The sequence below is a fragment of the Hirundo rustica genome, chromosome 4 (assembly GCF_015227805.2).
Source record: "Hirundo rustica isolate bHirRus1 chromosome 4, bHirRus1.pri.v3, whole genome shotgun sequence".
In the NCBI taxonomy this organism is placed as follows: Eukaryota; Metazoa; Chordata; class Aves; order Passeriformes; family Hirundinidae; genus Hirundo; species Hirundo rustica.
This window is the reverse complement of record NC_053453.1, coordinates 64,845,162-64,872,318: the sequence shown is the minus strand read 5'-3', so window position 1 is coordinate 64,872,318 and position 27,157 is coordinate 64,845,162. Positions and strand designations below refer to the sequence as shown.

The 27,157-nt window shown below is 43.2% G+C and overlaps 1 protein-coding gene across 3 annotated transcripts in view; it reads right to left on the bottom strand.

The window, feature by feature from the left end:
- The window catches only part of CREB3L2 (cAMP responsive element binding protein 3 like 2), a 74,919-nt gene that overhangs the window by 10,924 nt on the left and 36,838 nt on the right, over positions 1–27,157 (bottom strand). For 2 of the 3 annotated variants that reach the window (XM_040061819.2, XM_040061821.2), the window contains exons 2-8: positions 25,091–25,307; positions 12,949–13,115; positions 11,275–11,362; positions 9,339–9,520; positions 8,522–8,668; positions 6,813–6,871; positions 5,649–5,717 (exon numbers count right to left, since the gene is read on the bottom strand). In XM_040061819.2, the coding sequence (XP_039917753.1) occupies positions 5,649–5,717; positions 6,813–6,871; positions 8,522–8,668; positions 9,339–9,520; positions 11,275–11,362; positions 12,949–13,115; positions 25,091–25,307 (929 nt within the window). The remainder of the gene's footprint in view (positions 1–5,648; positions 5,718–6,812; positions 6,872–8,521; positions 8,669–9,338; positions 9,521–11,274; positions 11,363–12,948; positions 13,116–25,090; positions 25,308–27,157) is intronic. The other variant, XM_040061820.2, reaches the window with a different exon arrangement.

The window sequence follows — 27,157 nt, the reverse complement described above, 5'->3', positions numbered from 1 at the left end:
TAGGAAAGGGTATCTTGCATGCTCTTGAGAGCATGGCTTACTCTGCAACTCAGTATTTAAAAAAGAGAGCAAGATGCCCAATGCAATCCTTTATTCAGTGATTCAGAGACCACAGGCAAATTAAGAGACACGAACAGTGTCCACCACATAAATAAATGAGACCATCCTGATTCCTTGCTCCCTTTGGCACCTCTTCCCAGTTCCTCCTGACATCCACTGCATGGCACGAGGTTCACCAGTCCTGTGCACATCATTTCCTGGCACAGAACACGTTGCCCACAGGATTCCCACCACGTGCCACCAGCTGTGGTAGACAGCAATGCCCTTTCAACCTTGAACTTTCTGCGCTATTTTGGAAGACTAAATCTTTCCCTCATGTCAGGCCTGACTCACTGGGCTCGATGCAGAACAGCTCTGCAGAGTGAGGAGGAAGGAGCTCTCCTCCTCCTCAGCTCAGGGGCTGGCAGCAGCAGCAGCCTTGAAATGCTGATCATTCTTGCCACTTTTTGTGGAGGCGTCAGTGAGAAAACAGCTAATGGCTGGTGAGGAAATCAACAGAGAAGAGGCAATTCTCCTCATTTTGCTCATCTCTGCCTTTTCATGCTCAGTTTAAAAAACCTGTTGGGCAGAGTGGGCCCAGAGAGCTGATTATGACACAGTCCCTTTGGAAAGTATGATTAGGCAGGTATTCTGAGGTCTCCTGTACACAGAGGGAGATTCATTCCCCACCTCATTTACCAAATACCTTCACAGAAAATGTCTTTCTTCCCCAAGTCGTTTAGTCTGTTTGAACAGAGCTAGTTTTTTTTCTCAACAGACAAGGACTCAGTGTTTGGAGCTGACAGGATACAAGTGCATTTGCAAACTGTGAGCAAGAACTGAGGCAAGAACAAGAAACAGGTTTGATCAGAGATGACATCAGTTTACCCTGCCACTGCCAAAATGGGACACTCCTTGGTGCTTTTATTCTCTGTTTGAATCTGGAATGGTGGAAGACTGGAGTCTGAAGTCAAAAGATTCCCATGCAAAAGCTTGTGACTGGACAGCTGCATGGGTGATCTGGACCAGGAGAGGCAAAAGCAGCAGATCTCTGCCCTGCAGAAAAGGGATGTTCCTAAACTATGATGCTGCCTCTAAATGATTTCAGTGGAATTTACTGACTATGGCTAAATTCTAACAGGAGAAAATGCAATCCCAAGACAGCATGCTAAAGGGGTTTGCACCCACAGGGATTATTTTCACTGTGTCTGACACTTTTCCCAGGGATATTCAATTAGAGGGTCAATTTTGTAGGAGGTGTGAGCGTGCTTTCACGCTTTTCCCTGCCAATGGAAGCACCTCATAGGAAAGCTGCAAAGTGACTGAGGACTCCTGCAATTCCTTCCACATACTGCCAGCCAACTTGGTCTGTCTGTGATGTCTTGGTTTTGGTGCATATTCACATATATTTATCCTCAGAAGCCTTTTCAGAACCAAGGTGTGGAACAAGTCAAGTCTTCCCTTCTGCTTCCAGTGATACTTTAATCAAGGAGAAAAAACTTGCCACTACAGATCCACCTGGGAAACCTCCTTAAGTCAGTGTTTCTGTTTAAAATCTAACATTGATCCAAAAAAAAAAAACCAAAACCAAAACAACCCAAAAAAACCACACCACAACCAAACAAGACAACTTCTAGGGGACACCAAACACTTTATCTTAATCAAAAGCTTTTAGAGGATTGTTCCTATTGTGTGAGGAACAAAACCTAATTCTGATAAGAGAGAAAAATTATTCTGACTTTTAACTCTACATAGAGGTTCCTTCTCTGCCTGTTCGATTTGTAGGAAAGGGGAAAAATTCCAAAATAAAGTTTTAACTAAAATACCACTTAAATCCACAATTTTCCCTCATTTGAATTACAAAGAAAATCTCCAGCAATTTTTCATAAAAGATATTTCAGCATGAAAACCAGTGTCCTGCTGGTCTGAAAGTAAGGAGTTACTCCAGGGCTGCCAAGGCTTGTCAGATATTGTAAGGGCGGCCTGAAATTACATGCAGGATATCTCATTGATCCTTTACTCCTTGAAAATGATTTGTTACAATGACTTTACCAAATGAAAGAACAGCCAAGCAAATCAGTGATGTCTGGCAGCTTTGGTGCTGATAAACCCTTGGTGGGTCAGACTGATGTGTAACTTGATTTTAGATGACTGGGATTTGGAGAAATGGAAGAATACCCCATTTTTATTTACAAGGCATTGCCTTTAAGGTGCTTGTTAGTGCAGATCTATAAAGCTGGCTACTGTTACTCCATGGGAGCAACTCTGGCAACCACTTGGGTTCACTGTCCACCTGTGACACTCTCAATCACACATGCACTGGATCCTCTGTCTATCATTTCTCCAGGAAAAGGGATCATCAAGATACCTACAAATACAGACTCAACAAAAACTAGAAGCAAAAGCACTTCTCAACATGTCATACCCAGAACCAGACGTTTCAAAATTGTCTTTAAGCCCAAACGGACCTGGCTCCCAGGTAGAGAACACTGGTGTCAGAGAATGTTTGCAGCCCTCTGGATCACTGGCAGTTTCTGCCTTTGGTCTCAGCACCAAAATGGCAGTGGCTCAAGCCTTCTTGGTGACTGGGACAACTCAGTTCAACACTCAGTGCCAGCTTCTTCTCACACCCTTTGCTTTCTAAGAGAGCACATGTTTAGATGCTGCTCAAACCAGTGGCTCACTTGTGGCTATAAGTCAAAACAGATAAACATGTAATAATGTGCTTCCACAGTTTTGAGAAAACTGCCTAGGAAGGAACTTGGATGAGTTTGTTTTAAGGGATTGAGTCACACGAATTAGGAGAGGTAACATATGCTACTGTTCTAATACTAAAGCTGACAAAAATGTTTCAATCACCCACTCAGAGCAATGAGAATTAAAAATTCCAGCATCCTGATCCCCAGCCTTCTGCCTTGTCTTTTAAGAGGTGTGAACACCAAGGGAGATGCTCCTGGATGCAATTTTTTTGACCAGGCTTGCACCTTTAACATTCTATCTTTTCAGACCCAGATTTTCAGGCTAAGGCTGACTTCTAATTTTTTTCATGTTACTGAGAGTAATGAAGGAACACTTTTATCAGAAAAAAATTCTAGTGTTTCCATGGTTTGGAGCCAAATGCAAGCAGGGTTTCCCTGAAGTCTTAGGTATGTATCTATGCAAATGTTTTCTACATATAGATTAACATACTCCTAAAATCTGATTGCACATACTGAAAGGAAACTGCTGTTCGGCAGTTGTATGTTTTGGAAGTTGCCCTTCAGCTCCTCTCAATCCAGCTAGACTACACAAACATGATAGTGACTGATAGCAATACATGTTCATGAACTTTTAGGTAAGCAACTACAGCCCAATTTTTCAACAAGGTAAAACCTTGTCTACATCTACACTTGAATGCATCATTTTAACAGGTCATCATAGCTCCTAATTTCCTGCTACCTTTTTTCCACTCTTACAATCTTTCACAATGGGAGAACAGCTCTGGTGTCTGTAGATCTACTTTTAGATAATATGATCAATGTCTTCATTTTTTACTGAAATGAACACTCAAAGTTACAGCTAAAGTCAACTAGGACTCTGCTTTGGGCATATTAAATAAAATATATGTGTGCATAATTGTGCTAGGTACTTTGAGAAATAAAGTCCTAAACATAAATTCAGGCGTCTGACACACCAAACTGACACTAAATGATTTTGACCACCACTGCTCTGATCATAGATTCCTGACTGTATGTAGGAGATGAAAGTTCCAGCTATAGGATGCTGTGAAGACAAGTTCTGAAACATGTGAACAGTTTCTGGGTGTCATGCCAAGGCTCTGTGCAAATACCAATGAGGAAATGAGACATTTTGAATTCATTGTAGGGAGGTGGATAACATACATTAAACCAGGGCCTGGAACCATTCTCTGGAAGGGACAGTTGCACAATTATACAGCAAATAGGAAAAGTGGCTTTTTGGAGTTAAGGTGGAAAACTCTGTAATATGCTATGTTACAAAACTGAGGTTTGATGAATGCAGGCACTTTAACAAATTCCTCAGTACTTCATATGTAAGCCTTAGCAGATTTTAGACACAATTGATATCTAAATAGCCAAAACAGCATTGCCATGAATTACAAGAATTTCTGTGCAGAAGGATGAACATCTGCTTCTCTGTATGAAATTACAGATCAATATCAATGCTATTGCAGGGAAGGAAACAATGCAACTCATCCCAAACGGCTAAAGTATGACGGATTTGGAGATAATATCACTTACCTAAAACTTTTTAGAGCATTTAGCATGAAAGAATTAAGATAATCAAATAACAAATAAGATGCTAAAGGTCCTTTCTGAAAGGATGGACAACGCTAAAAAAGCTGTTCTCATGAGTGCACCCTCAACAGCTCAGACAAGAAAACAGCTGGCCCAATTTATCTTAACTGGGGAGAACTCCAGGGTTGACAACATGTTGTCCCCAAGGGGATAATCTACAGCTGCACCCTCTTCAAGAGAAGTTGGCTTCAGTACCTTTTGGGACAGATTCTGGGTGAGACATCCCTTCTCCACACCTACAGAATAGTTCCTGGTTCTTTTATGTCCAACCCTGGTGGACGATACAAGAGGCACAGAAATGGTTTGGCTCTCTTCAGGCAAGCAGCAGATGTCTTTATGCATGAGCAAGTGTGTGGGAGACACTCTCCAGCAAGTCACAGTACTACAGGGTCTGGCTTCATGAAATTAGATTGGATCCAGAGATTAGAAACAACACATGTCACTCAATTAGCAATGCACTGGCTGCCAGATCAGCTCTAGGGCCATTTTCCATGATGGATCTTATCTCCAAAACCCAGCCTCCTCCCACACGTCAGTGTCACCATCATGTTCCTTGGTAATATTCAACCACCACTGCAAATGCCTCGAACTGGGAAGTGTTAAGAGTGGGCTCATCTAGTACCTACTCACTGGAATTTGCCATGCTGAGCATAAGCCAGGATTGACACTGCACACTCCCAGCTAACACCCAATTAAAAGCTTAGCTCAATTCAACATTTTCTGCCATGTGTCCTTGGAAAAAGCCACCACTGAGTCACCCACCTCTTTAGAAACAAAGAAGCAAGAAGGTGATTTTCCCCTCTAAATGAAGGAAATTCTGGGGTGTGAGATAGTTAGAAGGGTTCACAATAATTGCAAGGGCATCTAGTAGTGCATAAGGAACTAATAATGACTCTTGAGTTTCAGCACTGTAATTTCTGGAAGTGTCATGTCTCAGGTTAAGGCTTCCTGGCAAAATTTCACTAAATAAAGACAATTGGGAGAGCTGAACTGTAGGGTTTTTCTGTTTTGTATTATTAATTACATTCCCTTGGGCAGTGGAAGAACTCAGAGAAGAGTGCTAAAAGGTTTCTCAAGCACATCACAAGGGAGGCAGTTCAAGACATGACATCAAAACCTCCACACTTTACATCCCACTGCAGTCACAGTACATCTTTCCACATCTTCCTCTGACATGAATCCCATTAGACACAGCTATTGTTCACATTTCAGTTGATTTCTTAACCTCCAGATTTTCACTTTTCATGGTAATATCCTGATACCAAGTTTTGTTTGATGATCTCCATACCTTACCTGTTAGTGTTCTCCAGGACTTCAACCTTCTTACGCAGCTCACTGTTTTCATTTGAGCAGGTCTCAACTCTGGAGACAGCACAATGAAAGAGAAATATGAAAGCATCAGTTATTTATTCAAGTGATTGTAAAACAAGCTAAACTTGCTTTCACTGAGAGCTCTATGATCTTGCCTACGTTTAAAGAAACATTACACCAATGAACTTCAGCCGTAGTATTTCATCACACTACACAGCATGAAACACGTAACAAAAGTTGCATTAGCTGTCTGGAAAATGCCATGCTTCCAAAATCAGAGCCTCAAATTTCAAGTTTATGAGGGCTAATAAACCATGAGATTAAAGACAGTGCATAAGACTGTCCCAAGATACTACCCATTTCCAAATTGTCCCTGGAAATCCCCAAACTAAAGGAGATGGTCATGTAACACGTAAGAGGTCCAAGTAAAATATGTGACTCCTAAGAAGACAAACAGCACCATCCTGAATAGCTTCAAGAAGAAAAAAAGGGAAAGGAAATAGCCTTGATATCTGGTATGCATGAGGTAGAATTTCAGAAGAGTAACTCTGAGGAAGCGAGACAGAGCTATAAAGAGACAAGAAAAAAATGGAAATTACATCAAGGATATAACCAAAGATGGTACAAGGGTTTTAACAGAACCATCTGGTGAATTGCATAAGAGTAATACTAGAATATTCATCTCCTGGAAGAAAGATTAATTTGGGATATAAATCACTAACTGGGGGTTTGGCTCCTGCTTGCCAAGGGAAGTTGATGGGTCACATGCTATTTTCCTGAGTCCTGCTTATTTTCCCAGGCAGTCCTGACTCACCCATTTCCTATTTCTGCTTTCATCTGCACTAGAAGACAGAGTACACTCACTCTGGATCCGTCTTTCTCTGAACACCAGACCAACACAGCTGCCTGAGGCGAAGGTCAGTACAGCTGGGTCTTGCCTGATTTAAGGTGTGAAGTGTTTGCAGGCAGGCACAGTGCTGACCCCCACAAGCAGGTGCCAGGAGCAGGGCCTTTTCTCAGTCACTGCCACGAGATGGCACCTGGCACTCTGTGCACGGAACTGTCCCAGCAGCCACAGCTGGATCCCTTCCCAGTGCCACAACTAGTGCTATTGGCCTGCTTCAAACAGGAAGGAGGCTGGCTTACTTTTTTTCCAGACTGTCCATGTATTCTTTCTTTTTTCTTCTACTTTCCTGGGCAGAGATCTAAGGAAAAAGGAGGAAAAACACCAAATATTTGCATAGAAAACAAAAGTATCAGAGACGAATTCATAAACTGGTAAAAAGCCCCAACGTTATTAGAGTCAAGCCTCCGTCTTGTTCTCATTTCTGTTCCTGGCAAGCAAAGTACTGACTTGATCTATTCCCACATTCTGAAGCAAGGCTCCCCCTTTCAATCACACAAGAAAAATTTATCCCCTGCTAACCTTAAAAAGCAAATTAGATTCATCTGGAGGGAATATCCTATGACAAATACCAAAAGATGATCCCAGGATGATATCCTGCATCCAGGGGAGGAAAAGCCCATGAATGTATTAGAAAGCAGCTTTGCAGACAAGGACATACGTGCTCAACCAAACATGGGTTTGCATCAATGAGATTGCAGCTAGCAGGTCCAGGGGAGTGGCTCTGCCCCCTCTGTTCAGTGGCTGCAAACCACAGCCAAGTACAGTAGCGCAGTCCATGGCTCAGAAATAAATCCTCTGGATGCACAGAAGCAGGCCCAGAGGCACATCCCTGCTATAATAAGCGTGCCAGAGCACATGACATTTTAGGAAAGGCAGAAAAAGCTGGGCTTGTTCAGACTGAAGAAGAGAAGGCCAAGAAGGGAATCCTACTGCTGTCTTCAACTCTCTCATGCAGCAAAGATGTCAGAGCCCTCAGAGGCGCACAGCAAAAGGGCAAGAGGCATCAAATACAAGTTGCAGCAAAAGAAATTCCAATCACACATTAGGGATTCTATTTATTTGTTTTTGCCACAAGAGTGGCCTAATATGGGAACATGGTGCCCAGAGACACAGGGGATACATCACCCTTTGAGGCAGTAAAACGCAACTGGACAAGACCCTGAGCAACCAGCTATAAGCTGACCCTGCTTTCCAAGCCAGGGCTTTGACCAAAGGACCTCCAGATTTCTCCTCAATATAAATTACTCTGATTCTATGCAAATGGTATTACGAAATGCACAAGATCACTTTAGAAAATGTTGAAAAAACACATTACAAGAGCATATTCCAACTTAGTGAGTCCAAATTTATACTTCTATCTGCAAAACCAGTAGCAGAATATAGTAACCACGAAAGATGTGCTAAAATCTTCTAGAACAAGTGAGCTGGGCAAGACTGAAAAAAAAATTGCATTCTTCCCTATCACTAGGATCTTCCCCATGTCAGAAGGAAAAAGAAAAAAAATACTTGTAGGACATTTGACATCTTTGGTACCAACTTTACAAGTCACGGAATTCAGTGATCAAAAGACTAGAGCCCTGAAATACACATCATATTTTAAAACAAGAAATAGAAAAGAATACTTTCCTCACCATGCAAAGAATACACAGCTCTTTGCCTGCCATAAGGGTAGAATTGTACTGATTTTTAAACGGAGCCAAGCCACAGCAACCTGATACCTTGCCTGCTAAATACTCTATTGTTAATGGGGTCAGGTAAATACCTACTCTGAGGCACGCTCACACTGACAGACAATTTGACGGATGTGTTTAGCAACAAAGAAAAGCATTTTGTTAAAAGACAACTTACAGCATTCAACAGTACCACAGACCCTTACTGCAGCATTCTGCAGCATTTTTTAAAATGAAGTACAAGTAGGAACCACCCAGCAAAGCTAACTGACATTTACCTTGTTTTTTATTTTCCTGCGGATTTTCTTTAGAACTTTCTCCTCTGCTTTTGTCAGAGGCAGTTTGGTAGGGATTGGGTAGCCCTCTGCTATCAGCGTCCTCTTCTCCTCCTCTGTCAGGATGAGGGGGCCCGTCCCCTGTAATTTCTTCAAGGGTCATGGAAATGAAATAAAACGGTAAGTGCACACAGTCCTAGAAGAAGAGGTTGTTAGGGAGGAGAGGCAGCAACTCTCCCACTTCAGAGAGGACTAGGCCTACTGGAACAGCCTCCTGCAGCTGGGAACGTGCGGAGGACCTTCCAGGTAACCTCCATTCAGAGTGCGAACCTTTGGGACAGGATTCCCTCCAAACAGTTGTTCTTGGCCAAGCTCTGTACACACTGAGGCCAACAGTAAAACTGCCTTTGGCTCAAACAGGGAAAGAGACACGTGAGAAACACTACTGCAAATCCCTCCCTAAAGATCACCACTTGCTAATGACACGACAAGAGGACAGATGAGATCTACCAGAGACAGGTCAACCCAGCAGGGCTGGGCCCTAAGGCAAAACGCAGCCCATGATGGGATAAACCTAATAACACCAGTGAACCCTGTCTCAGTTTAGAGGAGAGGCACACGCTGCTCCCTGTGGGAACAGAACAGACCAGCGAGCAAGAATTACTGGATGGGCAGTTTTGACCAGAGATTAATTCATCGAAACAACAACAGAAAGTTAGCAAATCTCTGTCAAAACCAGTAATTAGAAAAGTTTAAAAAAAAAAAAAAACAACCAAAAAAGACACCCAGATAAACGGTGGAGAAAGCCAGCTCAACTTACATGTGGGGCAGTCAGGAGAGGGGAATTGGAGAGCACCGAAGCTGTGCGCGACGCAACCTTAGCCGTGGCCTGGAGCTGGATGGGGCTGGAAGGAGGGAGTGATCGAGCTGGGCTCTGCCCTCCTTCAGAGTCACTGCCATGGCTGCTCGGAGGGGTGGGAGGCAAGTGCAGGGGATCCACTGCTAAAAGGCAAGACAGACAGAAAGTTACACAAGGGTTTAAGGTGAGGATTTAAATTGCCACTACATCCGCCACCGCCGCGCAGTTTCCAAGATGAGGAGTGTCTGCTAAAAAATGGATCGAGCAAAAGTGGCAACTTGGAAGAGGTTCGGAGCATGCAGGTCTCCAAAGAAGGAATGAAATGCAGCAGCTATCTTTAGGTTTGACAGACAAAACAGGGCTCTGTGCATATGCTCCAGTCACTTCTACCTACACTTCAGCTCCTTCTTCAAATGCTTTAAGGTTCATGTATAATGTAAAGTACAAGTTCCCTGTTCCTGAGAAACCACAATTAACAGAGGGGCTCTGAGCCAGCACACTTTCTCTCCAAAAACAATAGTATTTTCTAACTTTGCCATGGATTAAACAATTTGCCAGTATTTGCAAGGGAAGGGATCACATCCAAGGAGTTACATGATCAGGAAGAAGAGAAAGGCCCTGTAAGGACATGATTTGGCACAGCTGAGAAGTGACTGACAACCTAGTGACAGCAAAGGCTTCAGTGCACTGATGGAGCAGGAGCAGCACAGGCAGCCACCACAGGAACCTCTCTCACTGTCTATCCAGGGTCATAAAATAACCTCAACTGCAGCCAAAAGAACCTGTTCTAGAGTTGTCAAAAATTGCTGCATATGATCAAACAGGCCTGAACCGAGAGAAACAGGGCATGTTCATCACCTACTCTTATTAAATGGACAATTTAGCAGATGCTCAAAGCAGCCATAACTAAGTCACTTTTTCCCTGAGCTAAATTTACAGCAATTGAATTTTGAAGTAGGAAGATACAGGGCTAATTTGCCACCTTCCACTTCTGTTACACTTTGCAAATTCGTGTTGAGAAGATCAAATGCGTGGTGAGGGAGGATGGAAGAAAAACAGTAATAAAAAAAATCTATAATACTCTTTTTGTCTCAGATATTAGCTCTGGAAGTTGCCAGAAGAAAAAAAAAATTGAAAAACAGAGAGGCCCCTAAACCCAAAAAGTGAGCAAACAAATCTACACCTGAGTTGAGATACAGCTCCCTTTATCCATCTGCTACATCATTTGCTTCTCTCCCTGGAGCAGTACTACTTACCCAGAGAAATGAATTCATTAATAGAATATCAAGTGTTTCTAAATAAAATGCAGTTATCTGCTCAGATTTCACACCAAATATTTGGCTCTTCCAATGTTTTCTTGGCTTTATTTGTGTTTAGGGTAGGGATCTTTGCTCCTCCTTCCACATTAGAGCGTAGTACCAAGAAAAAATGATTGTTCTTAAAACTAATATGCTACAGATTCACCTAACTTTTATTTTCATACAAACTCACATCCTGCTTTTGAATCAGAGGTTAACAGTAAAGTTTCTTGCAGCTTAACTAAGTCTCCTCAAAATGATTTCTTTTCTATCCTAAATAATCCTGTGTATGAATAATTCAAGCTCCCTTCAGTACAATTATTAATACCCTAGAGAGAAAAAAGGATCATTTTCTTTGTGATGAAAAAGGGGAGGGTGGGGGGGAGGAGAAGAAAGAAAGAAAGAAAAAAAATCCCTCACACAAAGGCTCAGAGAGACTCTGGCTCTTCAACAGCCTGAGTTGAATCCCTATAAAACAACTGCTTCAGCCTACAACCTAACATGGTGAATGAGAAATCCAAATATTTTATCAGGGTAAAGCACTTTTATTGTACTTTCTGGACATCTACCCCTATATTTTCATTTGGTATTTAACAGACCTTCCTTAGAAGAGAGGTTCAGGAACTGATCCACTTCATGGGGCTCCAATTTAATCTCTGGAAGAACTTTCTGGGTCAGTGGTTTCATCTAGAAAAGAGAAATTAACAGCATGAAAACCTGGAGTTCACATCTTAAAAATCTTAATAGAAGGACAGAAGGATTACTTCTCCATAAATGGAGAGGTTTCCTCTCCTCCTGCTCCACCACAGGCAAAGCTTTAACTGCTTCACACAGTTTGCTAAACCAGGCTGCAGAGAGTACTGCCCTGACTAGTCCCACCATGGCTTTCCTTACTACTATATTTAGCTAAAATAAAAGATTACGCCTCAGAGATGACATTTCAGACTGAAAGCTAACATATAACCCACTCAAATTACTTCTCTTAGCAACAGAGCCGCTGCTAGGATTTGCTGGACTGCACGGTCTGTTTGAGCAAGGACAGAAACACCCCTGGGAGTCAGGGAGAGCCTCTTAAAGGCCATTGTCATCTGGGAGCAAGTGCAAGGTGCCAGTCACCGAGCACCAGGCTTTGGGACCCAAATTCCTTTCACAGTGCTGAGGAGCAGGAAGAGAGACAGTCAGTGCTGAGTGAAGTTTGGAAGACTCCTGGCTTGCCCCACTGACAGGGCTGGGGCACCAGGCTGCCAAGCTGCTGCCCAGAGCCTGTCTGTGTGCTACAGTCCCGGGCCTGAGGAAGCCAGTCTGGCACATCAGCAGGTTAACTGCCACCAAAATCTCTCTCAGTAACCTGTGTAACTAATCCATGCAATAGCAGTGAGCCACCAGCAAGTCCCAATACTCTGCAAATCACAGCATCCTGAGCCACAGCACGACTGCGTCCTGGGAACAGCACATCCAGGCTAAGAGAAAATTATGGGACATTTGTGCTTAGCTTTTTTCAGTTTCTCGTAAAATTTCTGTTGCACATATTTCTCATCCACATCCATGTGGAAACATTTATTTTCAGCATGTATCAACCCTCTCCAGCTTGGACTGACATTGCATCCTGAGGGCTGACAACAGCCATGCTTCTTCCTCTGCTGGCTGGGGACCCTGGTGAGCCACCAGCAGTACATTCTCCTTAACCCAAACAGCCAAACTAAGCTCTTTAAAATGCCCACTGGCTGCTCCAGCTGTGGTCAGAAAAGCATCACAAAGCTCCTTGTGAGGCTGGTTGGTCCGGAAGCAGCAGCAGCTTGAAATGTCAAAGCTTCACATAGCTGGCAAAAGTAACTTTGCAGGCAAACAGGGAAACTCTCCAATCAATCCAAACAAGGAGTCTTGCTCTGCTTAGGGGAAGGCACAGCAGCATTAAAGCAAGTTCTTATGAAAGACACTTAGCTTGAGAGAGCAAGTGGATCAGTTGGTTCAGGTGCAACTGGTTCATTAGAAACTATTCAAATATGTCTACAAACCCAAGAGCCCCAGGCTTTGGGGCTAGCATAGAGGGCAAAACTGTATATCCAACCATTAAGAGCTAAAGATGCAGACAAGCGTTTTGAAACAAGCTCTTACAGCAAGAGTGGGACACCAGCAAACATTAAAAGCCATTAAAGCAGCCTGCAGTGTGCACCCTCAAGTGCCAGGCTCTGGCACCAAGGAGGCTACACTGGTATGCAGCCTTAGGAGAACCTGCAGCTAACTGTGCACAGAGAAGAGAGAGTCTGCAGTACCAGGGCATCTGTCTGTAGCTCAGGCTGTTCCTCCTCCAGCGACGTGGCTGTGACGGTGAGACTGACTGAGGGAGCGAGGCCTGATGTCTCACACAGCCCTGGCTCAGTCTTTATTGCAGCTGGAGTAAACTCTGTAGCCAGACACCATTCCTCATTTTCCAGGTCACCTGCCAGGGAAGGAAATCGGACACCACATGTTTAGAGCAGAAGCAGAAAGACTACAAATGAAAATAATGTCATTCCTCCTCCAGAGAAGGGAAACAAACACAGAAGACATTTTAGTCTATCAACAAAACTCTGTCCTTACTATTCAGCCCTCAGTCAATGCAGATAACCATGCCATTTCAGGGCTGTAACCTAATCCTAGCCCCAGGATACACAGAGGAGCAGCGAGGAAAGACACAGAGCACTAATCACTGCACATTGCTGAAAGCTGCTAATGCGTAGCAGAACAAGACTAAACAAGCCACTGGGTAAAGCAGCCAGGGAGCCGTGTCCTGAACAGGCTAATGCCCGCTGACTCAGTTTTATTCCTCCTTCTAGAGATAGCCTTTAGCCAGACTTCTGCTGCTTCTACTGCTTGCAGTCAGCAAATAGCTCAAATGGTGAGATTATGCTTTTAAGAACAAAGTATTTGTCATACCCTAACTTCATTTTTTTCCCCCAAGGATTCATTTAGTAAGCACAAAAGGATATGCACAGGATATGGGTTCTGATGATTTCACAGGAGCACCAGTGCCATGGTGATCGTGTTAATTTCCTCCACAGAGCCTCTGGGAAGTCACGGCACAGAATGTATATTTTATCAGGGAGCAATGAAAGGTGCATCATGTGTTGGCAGAATTATTCCCTAACTCCACGTATTGAAAGCCCACTAGTCAAGAGAAAGACATGCAACTTCTTCTAGACAAAGCTGAAGGGTTTGCCCAGCATTGCCAAGAACTGGAAGAAGGTCAGGACGTAAGTTTAGCTCCCCATTTCCATTCCATTTCCATTCACTGTTTGACTTGCCAAAAAAAGACTTATTTTCCCAGATCTGAAGTATAATGGAGTACCAAGGACTGGAAAGACTCAACCTTTGAAACAATTCCACAAGGCTATTAACAACTCCCTTTAAAAATACAGAATAATCAAATACATTTTTGGCAATTGCAATTCTGCCTTAGAAAAGCTCCTATTCCAACTGAAAGACTTTAGTCTTTCCTCTTGCAGGAGAATATCCTATTCCAGGTCCACTGCATCCCTCTGCCACAACTGAGCAGTAGTTGTGAGAGGCATATCCATTAAATGGAGCAGCTGGAATCTGAAAGCAAATACATATAAAAGAAAAAAGAGTGCTGATCTTTCTTACAAAGCTATCTACTGCCTTCAAACAGATTCTTTACTGCATATATGACATTAAAACAGAGAGAGCAATACATACACTGCAGGGCTGGTAAAAGCAACAGAGCTTTGAATTAACTGCCTGCTGCACCAACATCCTGGGAGGCAGGCGTGGGCTGCGGCCGTGCCACCAGCATCCTGCAAGGCTGCACAAGACCCTTCATTCACAGCTGAGTGTATCGAGCTGGTGAGAGCTCAACAGAGCTCAGCTGCAAACAGGTAACAAAAATAAGAGTGGGCTTACAACCTCTGTGCTGCTGTGTGTCCTTGCTAGTAAGACCACACACACACAGAGCACACAGGCACTGGGGCAGAAGCTGGGTGCCTGGAAGAAGGGAGAAGAATGTACATCTCCTGTGCTAGTAATTACTTTGTGGTGGGACCTAACCTCCACCACTGGCAAGGAAGGAGGTAATTTGAGTAAAGACACACCAAGGAATTAAAAATGAAAAATATGTATCCTGTAATCAGAAGCTCAAGAACAGCAAGGCCAGCACCTCTGCCAGATTTAACTGCAGAGCAAGGGCTAAACACCATATTTAAGCTTCTGGAGAGCTTACTCCCAAAGCTTCCTGGGAAATGCAAAAATGCAAAAATAGAAGTACTTATGGGAAAAAAAGAAAAATAGGTAGGCTTGTCTAAATATTAACTCAGGAGAGAGGACATTGCTCTTTTTCAACCCTCCCTGAGCCTCTCTACTCACAAACACAAAAGCACAGCTCCCTCCCAGCTTGCTGTGTATGCATCATTCAGGTAAAACCTTTAAAGTGGAAACTGCCTGGAAATCCAAAATCCCTCGGCAAATACAACTGTCAAATGCCTGTTTGGGTAACTTGTGTCAAAACTGGCCCCACATCACCTTGTGCAGGTCCTTGGTTTGCGGCCCCTTGCACCTCTGGGTCGAGCTACCCCCGGGGTAGCACTTTGAAGTCTATGGATAAATGAGAGCTATTAGTGAAGCCAGTAATTGGCCCTTAATTTTCTCAAATTTGTATCATCGTGAAAGTAGAAGGGAAATCCTGCCATGGGTAACGAGCAAAATGGGGCATGTCCTCTAAGGCTGCACTTTATGATGTTTATCACCTCTAATCCCCAGACTCATCACAAATACTCAGCTGCTCTAAGACAGCAAGACATGCTGGCCTTTGGCTGGTCATTTCACTCCTCTGGAATCCATCATTTTACTCCTCTGGAAGCCAACTTTTTTGATTAACCTGACATCCCTGCCATCACCACTTAGATCTGCGTAAACTGCTCAGAGTTATTCTAGGCTTTAAGCCAGTCTAACCAGTTTGTAGGGTTACAGATGGTTTCCAGCGACAGCAACACGCTGCGTTTAGCGCTGAGATAATTCTGAAGAACTGCAGCTCTGAAGAACTGCATCTGGCACTTTTTTGACACTGCCTCTTACAATGCATGGTGACAGCTGTCATTCCAGATGAACAATCCTGCGAAAGGAAGGGATGGAGGACCGGTCAAATCTCACCTGGATACTCTCCTCCCCTCTCCCCCTTTTTCCAAGTCGCTGTTACACATTCCCTACCAGGATCAGGGAGTGTTCTGCTACAAGTTACTTTCTTTTGACATATTACAGCTTCTGCAGTCACAGACAATCCCTCCTCCCCTCCAAGGGAGCTGCAAGGACATTTACCACTCTCCTTTCTCCTCTTCCTGAGCACAGCAGGTTGAAATTATCTGAAAATCATTCACAGTTTACTCTTATAATAGCTCCTTAGCATCTTAGTGAACTCTGACAAGTTCTAGCAGAGCAGAGGAAAGTGGCAGCCTTTCTCCCGAAGTTCTTGAGAATGTAACACAAAACCAGAAAACCATAGGCAAAGAGTAAGAATACAGAGAGGTATGGCACACCCTCCAAGACAAGAGTATTTCTGATAGAGGGTTATAGAGAACCACGAGAGAGGTTTCCCAGAATAATGAGAACGAGCAAGAAGGTGCATGTGAAATACTGAAATGAAAAGGACAACAAGGGCTGGCTCAAGAGACCCACTGGAGGAAAAAGGAGGTAGGTGTCTTCTCCAAACCAAGCAAGATGTGCTGTGGTAAGAGTAAATGACTGGTGTCAAGAAGTTAGAGGTGTTTATATTTATATTTGACATGATCCAGGAGGTACACGTGAACTTTTGAGCCACAGTCCAAAACACAAAGCTGAGAGTGTAATCTTCATGAGGACACGAATTCTAGATAAGTATCATTAGGGGCAACACTGCATCCTCGAAGGTGAAACAAAATATGCTGCAAGTCATTCAGATAGAGAGAGAAGAAAGCCTAAACAAGAGATTTAGCTCTTCAAATGGCTAAGAAAATACACATCCTACATATTGTCACTTTGGCTCTCTTTAAAAACCTCTTCTCATGCTTCAAAACAGTTCACTGTTGAATAAGTGATAATGGCTGTCAGTTCCCTCTCCAGCAGCTGAAATTTTCTACGAACCTCGGAACACTATCATGCAATGTTTAGATGAGTAGCATTCCCCTTTACCTACACTTTCATAACTCCCTAAATGGTATGCATTTTGGCACATGGAACATGTAATTTAGGGAGTCCACACAGCACTTAACAAAATCCCAGCCAACACTTCTACGTGCAACGCACTAGTGCTGGTAAATTGCACATGTGAACTGAACATTCAGGTTGCAAAGCACCCAGGTATTAAGAAATACCTATGAATGTTTAACTCAGTGTCCTTTTCACACCATATACACCTAAAAATAGGAATGCTTTAATAAGGTAACCAAATAATTTCTCTACAGAACCCATGCTTTATCCAACAAGCAGAATGCATGGTGCTTCACTAACTGAGAAGATATTCCATGTTTTGTTCTTTGCACTGTCTCACGTACAGCCTCATCTCTCCTTTACCAAATACAATTCAAATTTTGTTCCCACAGGGCTATTTAATTCCTTCCTAGGGAAATGCTCCACTACCTGAATTAATTTTCATAGTGGAGCTGAAAATTCAAGTGAGACATGGAGAGACTAAGGCAAAAAAGTAACTAGTAACTTAAAATGGCCAGCTGCAGACAACTGGAGACAAGTGGAATTGGATTTTTCAGATGATTTAGCCCTGTTATTGCACTTGATCAAAATCCAGTATGCACTGAGCTTTCAGGCTGGGCTGCAAGAATCTACAAGTTAAACACCAGAGTTTCAACTCAGGCATTCAAAAAACCCTATTCATCACAGCCACCCAGGGTTTGTGACAGGCACCTAAGATCTCCCATGTCCAAGACTAAAATGACATTTCTTCAGAAAGCTTATTTTGTCATCAAGCTTGTGCCTCTTCCCCTGCAGGCTTGTTCAGCACGCATCTTCCACTGCACACCTCACACTGGGATGATGATTGTCAACAGAAATGTGCTCCTCCAAGCATCACAGCTGTAGCTGTAATCAGTGGGTGTGATTCAGGCACACATGAAAAACACAACCAACAATGGCTGTGTTTTTACACGTCTTAAGTAATATATACCATTTCTGTGTTTATAAAAAGCTTTTTAAATATATCTCTATCTATACCCAGATATAAAAAATTCCACAGAGTCTCTTAAGAAGACCAGGTGCAGCTTTCTAGGATATTCATATCTCTCAGAAGAACTGCAACACTTTTCTTCTTTTCTTGTTCCATGAACATGTTATGGAAAGGCAGGGTGGGAAAAGTGGAAAACAAGGTCAAAAATGCTTACTTCAGCTGTACAGTTCTTCTAATATCAGAGTTCCCAGGAAGTTTCGTTTTCCTTTTTTTATTTCTATCCGACTAATTCTTCGATCTTGTCTAACATACCACCTCCTTTCCTGTGAAAAAGTAGATATTTTCTGACATTGACTAAATTTCACCCTTTCTGATAGATGTACAGAAAAACAGAACTTACAAAAATAACTAAAGTGGTGTCCCTTGCTCCTCACATTCTTTTCAGCACTCTTCATTACAGTTTACAGAGACACTTATTGCTGGATAATTAAGTTGCATGTGCATTTACTGTGCACTTTTAAATAAATGAGAGATGCATTCTGCATCTCACCCTCATTCCTCTCAAGTACAGAGAATGCAAGTACCCAGAAAAACAACATGGCTTTCACCTTTTTTTCCCCTGCAGTAAAAAGTAAGGTATCAGCACTATGTAAACAACCCACATGAAGGGTGCACCACTGAACCCAATCTTTAAGAGAAATAAAAGCCCATACCACCATTACAGATCTCCATCACAGAAAACAGATGTGTGCACTGAATGTCATGTCAAACCAGTGTGCAAGTAAGACCTCTAGAATCATCAAGGGATGTATCTTTATCACAAGAACAAAGAGGCAGCTTTTGCCTCCTCCTTAAAGTTCACTGTTCAAGCAATGCATAAAGTAACTTAGAGAAAAACAAAACTGATAATTTAAGGCGATCAGAGACTATCAGTCAAAGCGCTCTGCACAGGTATCAGAAAAGCCATCTCTGAGCAGCATAATGCAGGAAGCTCCCTAATGTGTGTTCTCCAGCCAAGTGTATTTAAATAACCTCCCTCTTCAGCAGTGTTACGGATTCAAACAATAGGGTTTCAACTAATTCCTTCTGGAGCACCACAGGCCTTACACCATCAGCACGCACCACAGGGCTGATGCACAGCACACCTGGCTCCTGTACTGCCGTGCCACGGACAAACATCTGCAGTCTCGGCCTCAACTCACCACATGTTAACGACACACCTGGATGCAGATGGTGCCTAAACTGCACCAAGGGTCCCTGTGTGCAGAGCTGGCCTTTGCACAAGTGTTCAGTCCTCCCCTGAATCCTCCCTCTGAGGGGAGTGCCTCTATACATGCAGTAGTAGGGTCCAGAGGTGCTCACGAGCTCCCCACCACAGAAGAACAGCTGCCAGCTGGGAGCCAGCTAACTGCAAAGGGAAAGCACCTCTTGGAAGAGGCTCACAAGTCGTTTGTGGGGAAAATGACGGCTTGATCTGTCAGAGAAGCACCTCTGCACCATGAGCCCAAAAGGGCTGCTGACGCACACATTTTGGGCAGGCTGCTGAACGTGCTGCTTGCAGGGAAGGAAGTTCAGTGTCTCCAGCTTTGCAAGTCTCAGCCTTTCCAGCCTCCTAAAGGCAAATAGGACCTTTCTGGAGAAATAACTGCTTCCTTCTCTATCCCCTGGGTTCGGGTGGTTCTCAGTGCCCAGCTCTGGGCTCACATAACACTCCTTGTCAGACACAAGCCCTGCTTATTACGCCTGAAATGCTGAACTCCGACGCCTCTACCTCTCCCCCTCTCTCCTTCGGGAGGTGAGAGCCCACATTCATGGACAAACAGTTCTCTTACAGATTTTCCAGATGGCATTTCCCCCTCCCGACGCACACACACGCTCCCACCGCCAATAGGGAAACCGAAGCCCTCAGAACTGCTTTGACAAAAGAGATACTGTTTGACTACCAAACATTGGGGTCCTTTTTAAAGTGCCAGGAAGGGAAAATTAAATGAAGGGGCAAAGACAAGCAGCAGTGATACGCAGTAATTACAATGCGTAGCTGAAATAGCTTTTTTCATAACAAATGATCATCGCTCATACTGGCATCCCCTCTTTGACCAGCATGGAGTCCACGTAAATCCACAGATAATTTTCACCACTATCAAAGGTACTAGGATAGAAACAAAGACACATCAACTTTATATACCTGGGAGTCAGGCACAGACTGAGGTGGTAGCTGGATTTACAGCCTTAAAGTTGGATACCATTACGTATCCTATATAAGACTATGATTTTCTTCTTTTAAGGTATGAGAAAGTTCTCTACAGAGGCACTGTGGTCAAATAAAACAGTTCTCTCTCTCAGGTCTGAATTTTTCTCCTCACACCCCACACATATGCTGTGAAGGCAGATCTGTATTACGGCTTCAACACATATGAAAAGAACTTGATGCTCAGAGTACATAACTAAATGAGCACAAGCTGTCAGAGCAACACTACAGAAAAAATGAGATCACTGGTTTCACAAACAGCAGGACTGGAAGTGGGAGGAGTATTCCCATAATATGCATCATCAGGGAAGCTATTCCTGGGAAATCAGTTCCTGTGGTCATTTGACAAAGAGTTTGAAAAACAAACTACAAAGATCCCTGTATTGAGCAAGGCACGGCAATAGCTGAATGTCCAGAAGATTCCACCTAGGGGGAAACATCAAGGAAGCGCAGTTCATTTAGACTGTATCCAAGCAGCAATCAAGAGGGAACTTAATCACAGCCTGCAAACACCTAAGAAAAGAGGTTTCAAAGAACAGATGGTTCTTTAAAAGAAACAAAGGCTATAATGAGATCTCATCTATGTGTAACTGGAATCTAAAGAAGGCCAGACTGCAAATAAAGCTGACAATTATTACAGTAACCATAAGTAAACGCCCACCTCTAAATCAAAACTAGCATTTTTCAGACACGCTACTGCTCAAGTAGGAGTTGCAGGGTTGATGCAAAGTGACCTATTGAGATTGTGGACCTTAGGTATATAGAAGTCCAAAAATCTTCTCATACTCTGGTATGAATTTAGTTGTTTGCATACAGAGCAATTCTCTGGTGCATGTGATTCTTAGGGTGTCCTGTGCAAGGCCAGGAACTGGACTTGATGATCCTCATGGGTCCCTTCCAACTCAAGAGTATTCCATAATTTTATGACTTTAACGCTGTAGATGGTGACAAGGATTGACTGCTATCTTCCCACATAAAAATCATTCAAATACAGGCCACTCCCACTAAATGGCTTTCTCCTCATTTCCTAAATAAACAGATAAAAGAAAAGAAAATGACGCAGAAAAAAAGTTGCAGGAATATTCTCCAAAAATTATCAGTATGGCTTTAACAGCAACTTTTGAAAGCACAAGTGAATTTCTTTGTTCATTTCCATTTTCTCCAAAGTCAGGGCAGCGGAGATTCCTGTTTTTGTTGTTCATTCTCTTTGGAGAAAAACAAACAGAAGCAGGACATTGCGCCTCTCCATATATAGGCTCTATAAAAACATAAAATTAGGATACATAATGTCACCTACAGTAAATAATAAAACTCTTATGACTCACATATACACCACATGCACACATGTATATTATATGTGTGCATACATATGGATAAAAATTAAATGTACGAAGACCGAGCTGAGCCTCAAGCCCAGAGGTGCCACTATGCAAAGAGACAGTGCATGACACTGATTACTGCCTGTGAACCCCATACCTAAGCAATGGCTTTCCATAGCCCTGCCTGAGATGAGGACTGGGATTTATTGTTCTCCCACTGGAGAAGTGGGAGCCATGTTTTGGAGGATTTGTTTGGTTCATTTGGGTTTCTTATTTGTTTGTGTTTTTCAAACCGTGGAAGGAAATGGACCTGAAGTTTAAAAGTTGAAAAAGAAAATTCAAGTTTTATAAGCACATTACAGAAAAACAACCTCAGCAGTAAAAAAAACCAGCAACAATACAGGTTACAGTCTGGGGCCAGTCCCAGTTTTGGCAGAGCTAGGAGTAAAACAGAAACACACCATTTCAGCAATCAGTCTGTCAAACCTTCAGCCAAGACAAGCCTCTTCAAATCCAAAAGTAACTTCAAAACATTCCTGAGCAGGAAAGCACCAACAGGAGGGGCAGGTGGAGACACAGGGTAGTCTCAAAAGCAGAGCCCTCAGGGGCCTGGGAAAGGAATGCATCCAGCCACCAGGGCACAATCTGAGGAGACACAGCATCCAAATGCCTGGTCAGCTGTCCACTGTCTCTGCCCTGCCAGGTCACTGAGTGAAAAATACCAGAAAAATCAAACACACACCCACCACAAAACACCCCCAGCACTTGAACTTATCTCAGAGGATGAAGAGCCCCACACAGAAGACGCTGCAGGCTCTGCCTTCACACTCCTGATACACACCAGCCCCTCAGCATTACCTGTACTCAGCTGTCACCTATGCATCTCACAAGTCCAAAACAAGGGACAGCCACGATCCTAATGTCTGTCCCCACAGCTAATGAGATCAAGCATGGGAGGGCAGGGAAGGAGCCTACACTCACATCTCAAGTCACAAGGAGAATAACCATAGTGCCTGCTGAAACTTGGGTCTTGCTTTGCTCCTGGCTGTCTCACTCACAGCCCTCCCTTCCTAAAAAGCTGCAGAGACTGGAAAACTGAAGACAAACCTACACCGACCCACAACAGAAAATTAAGGCTTCTTTCCTTATTTTTTTACAGCTGTCAGTAATGAATCTGTGCCTCAAAGGCTGCGATGAGATCTCCATCAGCCCTGTTCTCAGCCTGCCCTCCCAGCATCTCTATGTCCTTTCAAGAGCATTTTCCACTCCTCAGCTACCCCCTGTCCTTCTCCACAGTCACTCTGCAGTTGTCTCAAAAACCCCAGGGCTCAAAACCAGAAAGCAGAAACCTGGTGGGAGAGAGGCGGCAGTGCAGCTGGTGTGGATAGTTTGCAAACAGGACACAGCCTCCTTTTTCATGTTGCAGCCTGAAGCCCTCCCCAGGCCACATGCCTTATTCACCAGTTCAGGCAAACAAAAGTGATCAGCCAGCTGCAAGCAGGCAGGTCAAGCCTGTAAATCTCTCTCCATCTAGTATCTTTAAAGTTTATGCAAAACTGAATCTAAGAATAGATTCTCATCACGGGGAGAAATCAAATAATGCATTAAATGCCAGATGCCTTATACACATGTGCTTTGAGACTGACACCTTCAGAGAGCCCACACTAGCAACAGGCTGCAAGTATTCAAAAAGGTTATTCTGTACAAAGCTGGGGAAATGGCCTCAATACAGTGAAGCCAGAAGAGTAAGTGAGGAAAGCCAGCGTTTGGACCTTGGCTTTATGGACACTGAAATGTGTTCTCACACTGAACTTAACAGGACTTCTCGGAAAAGTTAAACCCAGGCTTATGAGTTTCCTAGGTATTACAGTTCTAGCTCCTTTTAGAAAAAAACTTTATATAAAATTTACAATTACAGGAATAGGTCAATTCAGCAGTCGCAGAAATTACGGTAATGGCCAGGCAGTGGCCAGCAAGAAACAGCTCACAGCAGAAATTACTCATTCCCCTGCAGGAAAATGGAATCAGAACAACCAATCACTGCACCATAATGGCTGAAAGGAAATATTAAATAACATTTTCAATAAGGTGGTGGGAGACTTGCGGGGGGGAAACAAAAGGCAGAAATAGACATCGAAAGGCTTAAAATTGTCTTGAAGATCATGTGCTGAACAATGATCCTTTTTGTCAGCCTCTCTGCATGTTGAAGCTCAAAAACCATGCCTCACCATGGAAAAAGCATGAAAACACTACAAGAGCTGACCAATCTGCCCATTGGGATGGGTATTTGGAGAATGAAACTTTTTTGGACATCCTATATATGTCTCAGCTCCTGCCACTCTACAAAACCCCTCCCAGGTCCCCAGCAGCAGAGGATCATGCTAGAGCATATCCCCCTCCACACTCTGTACTTTCTGGCCCCCATAAGGACACTGGTGCTCCCAGTATCTGTGCCCTTACTCCACCAAGGGGACTGGCCTTCACTGGAGTTGTCAAAGGCACTGTGCACCTTCACTGTCTAACAACAGAGATGCTTTCTATCTCCAGTGTCAAACCCTGCAGCACTGCCATCCACAAAATCATCTTTTCCTGCTCTCACAGATTCAAGGAATCAAATATCATCAGGCTTTAAATATCTATCAGACAGCCAGGTTTACTCTCATACTGCAATTTCCTTAATTATTTTTCTGAGCTTCACTGTTTTGAAGTCAATAAGTGCAGGAAGGTCATGAGCAGGATTCTGGGGTTAAGATTAAATAAAATTCCAAACACCAAGAACAACTCCTCCTCTTCTCTTATGAAACACTCCGCAGAGTGAACATAAGATGAAATGTTTTCCATTAATTTTCTATTTTTAAACCCACTTGTTAATGTTTCTTGGCTTTTTAAAACATCATTTGACTACAGCTCTATTACAGTGGTCTCAGCAGTATGGATTTCTTCAGGAATTTTCCCCAAAGGAAACTCCCCTCACTTTTGAAGCTCCTCCCTATTAACTTCCAGAAAAGCTTGGTTTCTGATGTTCCTTGTGTTTGTTTGCCGTTCCACAATTAATACCTCCTTTATGTGTTAATTTTAAAAAATTAACATAAAGCAGCTAGGAAATACAGACATGGAAGACTTTCCCAATCCCAGATGATGTTTCTCAATCATTTCCAAAAATCCTTCCCACACCGAAAAATACAAGTTGTCCCCTTGTAAAATCTCTAAAAGATTTCATCTTATTATAACAGAGCACTTTGGACTACAAAACTGTCAGCCTTTGAAAACCTGTCTGGTGGATCCTCACAAACAGCTTAGCTGGTCAATGCTTAGCCACAAGCACTAACCTCTCTCCCTTTTATTGTAATGCAGCTTAACACTCCACTGCTCTGTACTGTAAAGCTAATGGTGAAGATAAATCAATTATCAGGAGTCAAGGTCTGGCATTGCAATTGTCCTTTACAGCTAACAGATATTCATGGTCTTGCTCTTCCACCAACCACTTCACACCACAACAAGAAGGTTGGACCTTCTCCTCCTCCCACCATTCTTGCCTTTTCCCCTCCAGATGTTCATAACCGCTGAATTACAGGCAATTGTTAAAAATGCTATGGGTTTTCATCATTTTCTATGCATCCTCATTTTCCACAGCCACAGTTCCACCAGGAACATTCCATTACTGCATCATCACAACAAATGAACATGGGCTCAGTGTGTTGTACCTTCATTGAAGTTGTCATCGGTCGAGATGTGGGTCAAGGGAGACTGGGGCCGAGAGTCCCCACAGAGGGAATAGCTGTGCTCAGCCTGGATGAGGGGCGCTGGGGATGCCGGAGACAGCTCCACTTCCATTACTTCGTTCTTCTCAGACAAGAAGGGATCGTTCAAAAGCTGGCCTAGGACATCAGGTGAAAATTCATCCAGGAACTCTGTGAAGTGCTGTGGAGACAAAAAGGCAGGGGAAAGTTTATCTCCTTGCCTGTCTGTCATGCCAGCCACAGGAGAGAACAGATCGAAACAATTCTATATGTGCCCTGGTCATCCGTGCCAGTCAGTAGCAGGATCTACCACCCTTTCTATCAACCTCCTCCTCCAGTCACTACTTCAAGCTGAAGAGCTACAGCTAGAACAAAAGTCCTCTCAGAGGCATACATTACAACAGAAGAGCCTGTCATTAAACTGCAACACAAATGGAAAATGGAAGCACAGTACTCATGTCCTGAAGCAGTCTCCCCCCACCACACCAAAGGTACTCACTACAGTGCACCACCAAAAATGGGAAAGCACATTTCCCTCAGACAGAGTGAAAGATCCTGCAGGATCTATCGCCACAACATACTGTTGTGGAACAGAATATAGGAGGATAATGTTCACTGAAGCACAGAAGAAAAATGAAACACATTCCAGCACAGACTCTGACACCACACATGCCTATTTTAGCTGTGCAGAACATTGCGTGTGCCCCGGGAAAACGGGTCCATGCACAACCGCAGCCAAGCAATTAACACATTTGCTATAAAATGGGTTTCCTGATTGATTTATGTATATATTTTAGAAGTAGCATTCCACCTAGAGCCCATATGCAGCTTCTGGGCCCCAGAGCTAAAGCTCCTGACAGCCAGTACTAATTACCACTTTGTCTATTGCACTGAATTCATTACACCAGAAGCATGTTAGATCTGTATGTAGGAGAGTAATTTCATGTTTGTTTATTATTCAAAATGAGCACAAACAAAACTTTGCAATCTATTTCCTCCAAATTCCAATGCAGTTCCCATCAATAGCCAAAAACTTTGTCTCTTCATCTTCTTTCCAGTGTCAGAAAACTACATCTTTGACAGATGCAAAATCTGCACTGCAACAAATCATTCCTGCTCATCTCATTCACACAAAGAAATCTATTTTTGTATAAAAATACTTGCACAGTGAATTGTAATGAGATTTTCTGAACAATGAGGCATTATCTACCATCTTCTATAGGAATCTTTGTTGGCTGAGGCATGATGCTATAAAAGTCTAAGTTTGTTTGATTTGTTTAGTTTTTGCAAGCAGTATTGATCTTGGCTCTTCATCGCGCTCTCTCCTGCAGAAACAAACACTGAAATTCAAGATTCAGCTTCCTGTAGGCTAAATTAAGAATTAAACAAGTCAATATTGTATAAAACCACGGGGGAAGCGGTGTGCTCACACCATCACACACCCGCATTTCACAGCTCCAGCAGCACCTGTGGCCTTGAAGCCTCATGCTGAAAACCCTGAGCACAGCCAGCTCTCAGAGTTCCCTGGATGTGCAAGCCCCTCTTCCAAATGCTAACTGTGCCTTTTTTCAAAATCAGTAAGTCTTGAGTCAATTCTGACCGACTCTGAGGAAAAGAAAATGTTGACTGACTACAAGGCAATAAACAGAGTACCACAGCTGCCATGCTGAAATAACAAGCTAGCTCAAGAAAAGCGTTTACAAATGTCAAAACAGATCTGTAGCCTCATATTTACTTACTGTAAATGATAACACCAATAAACTCTTAGAGGACTCTGGAAGAGGGTCATGATCACCTTATAAAGCCTCGTTTATTTTAATTTTGATACCCAAGGACTCGCTAGCACTTCACAACCTGGTGCTTCCCAGCAAGTATAAAAGTATAAACTGCAACACCTCACTGCGTAAAGAAGAAAGAAAAAGGATGCACAAGAGTAGTTGAGCATCCTGGTACATCAGTAAAGACTGAGTAAAACAGGGCAGGCAGCCATTAATGTGTAAACAAGGCACAGAAATACTTCCCAGCCGTGAA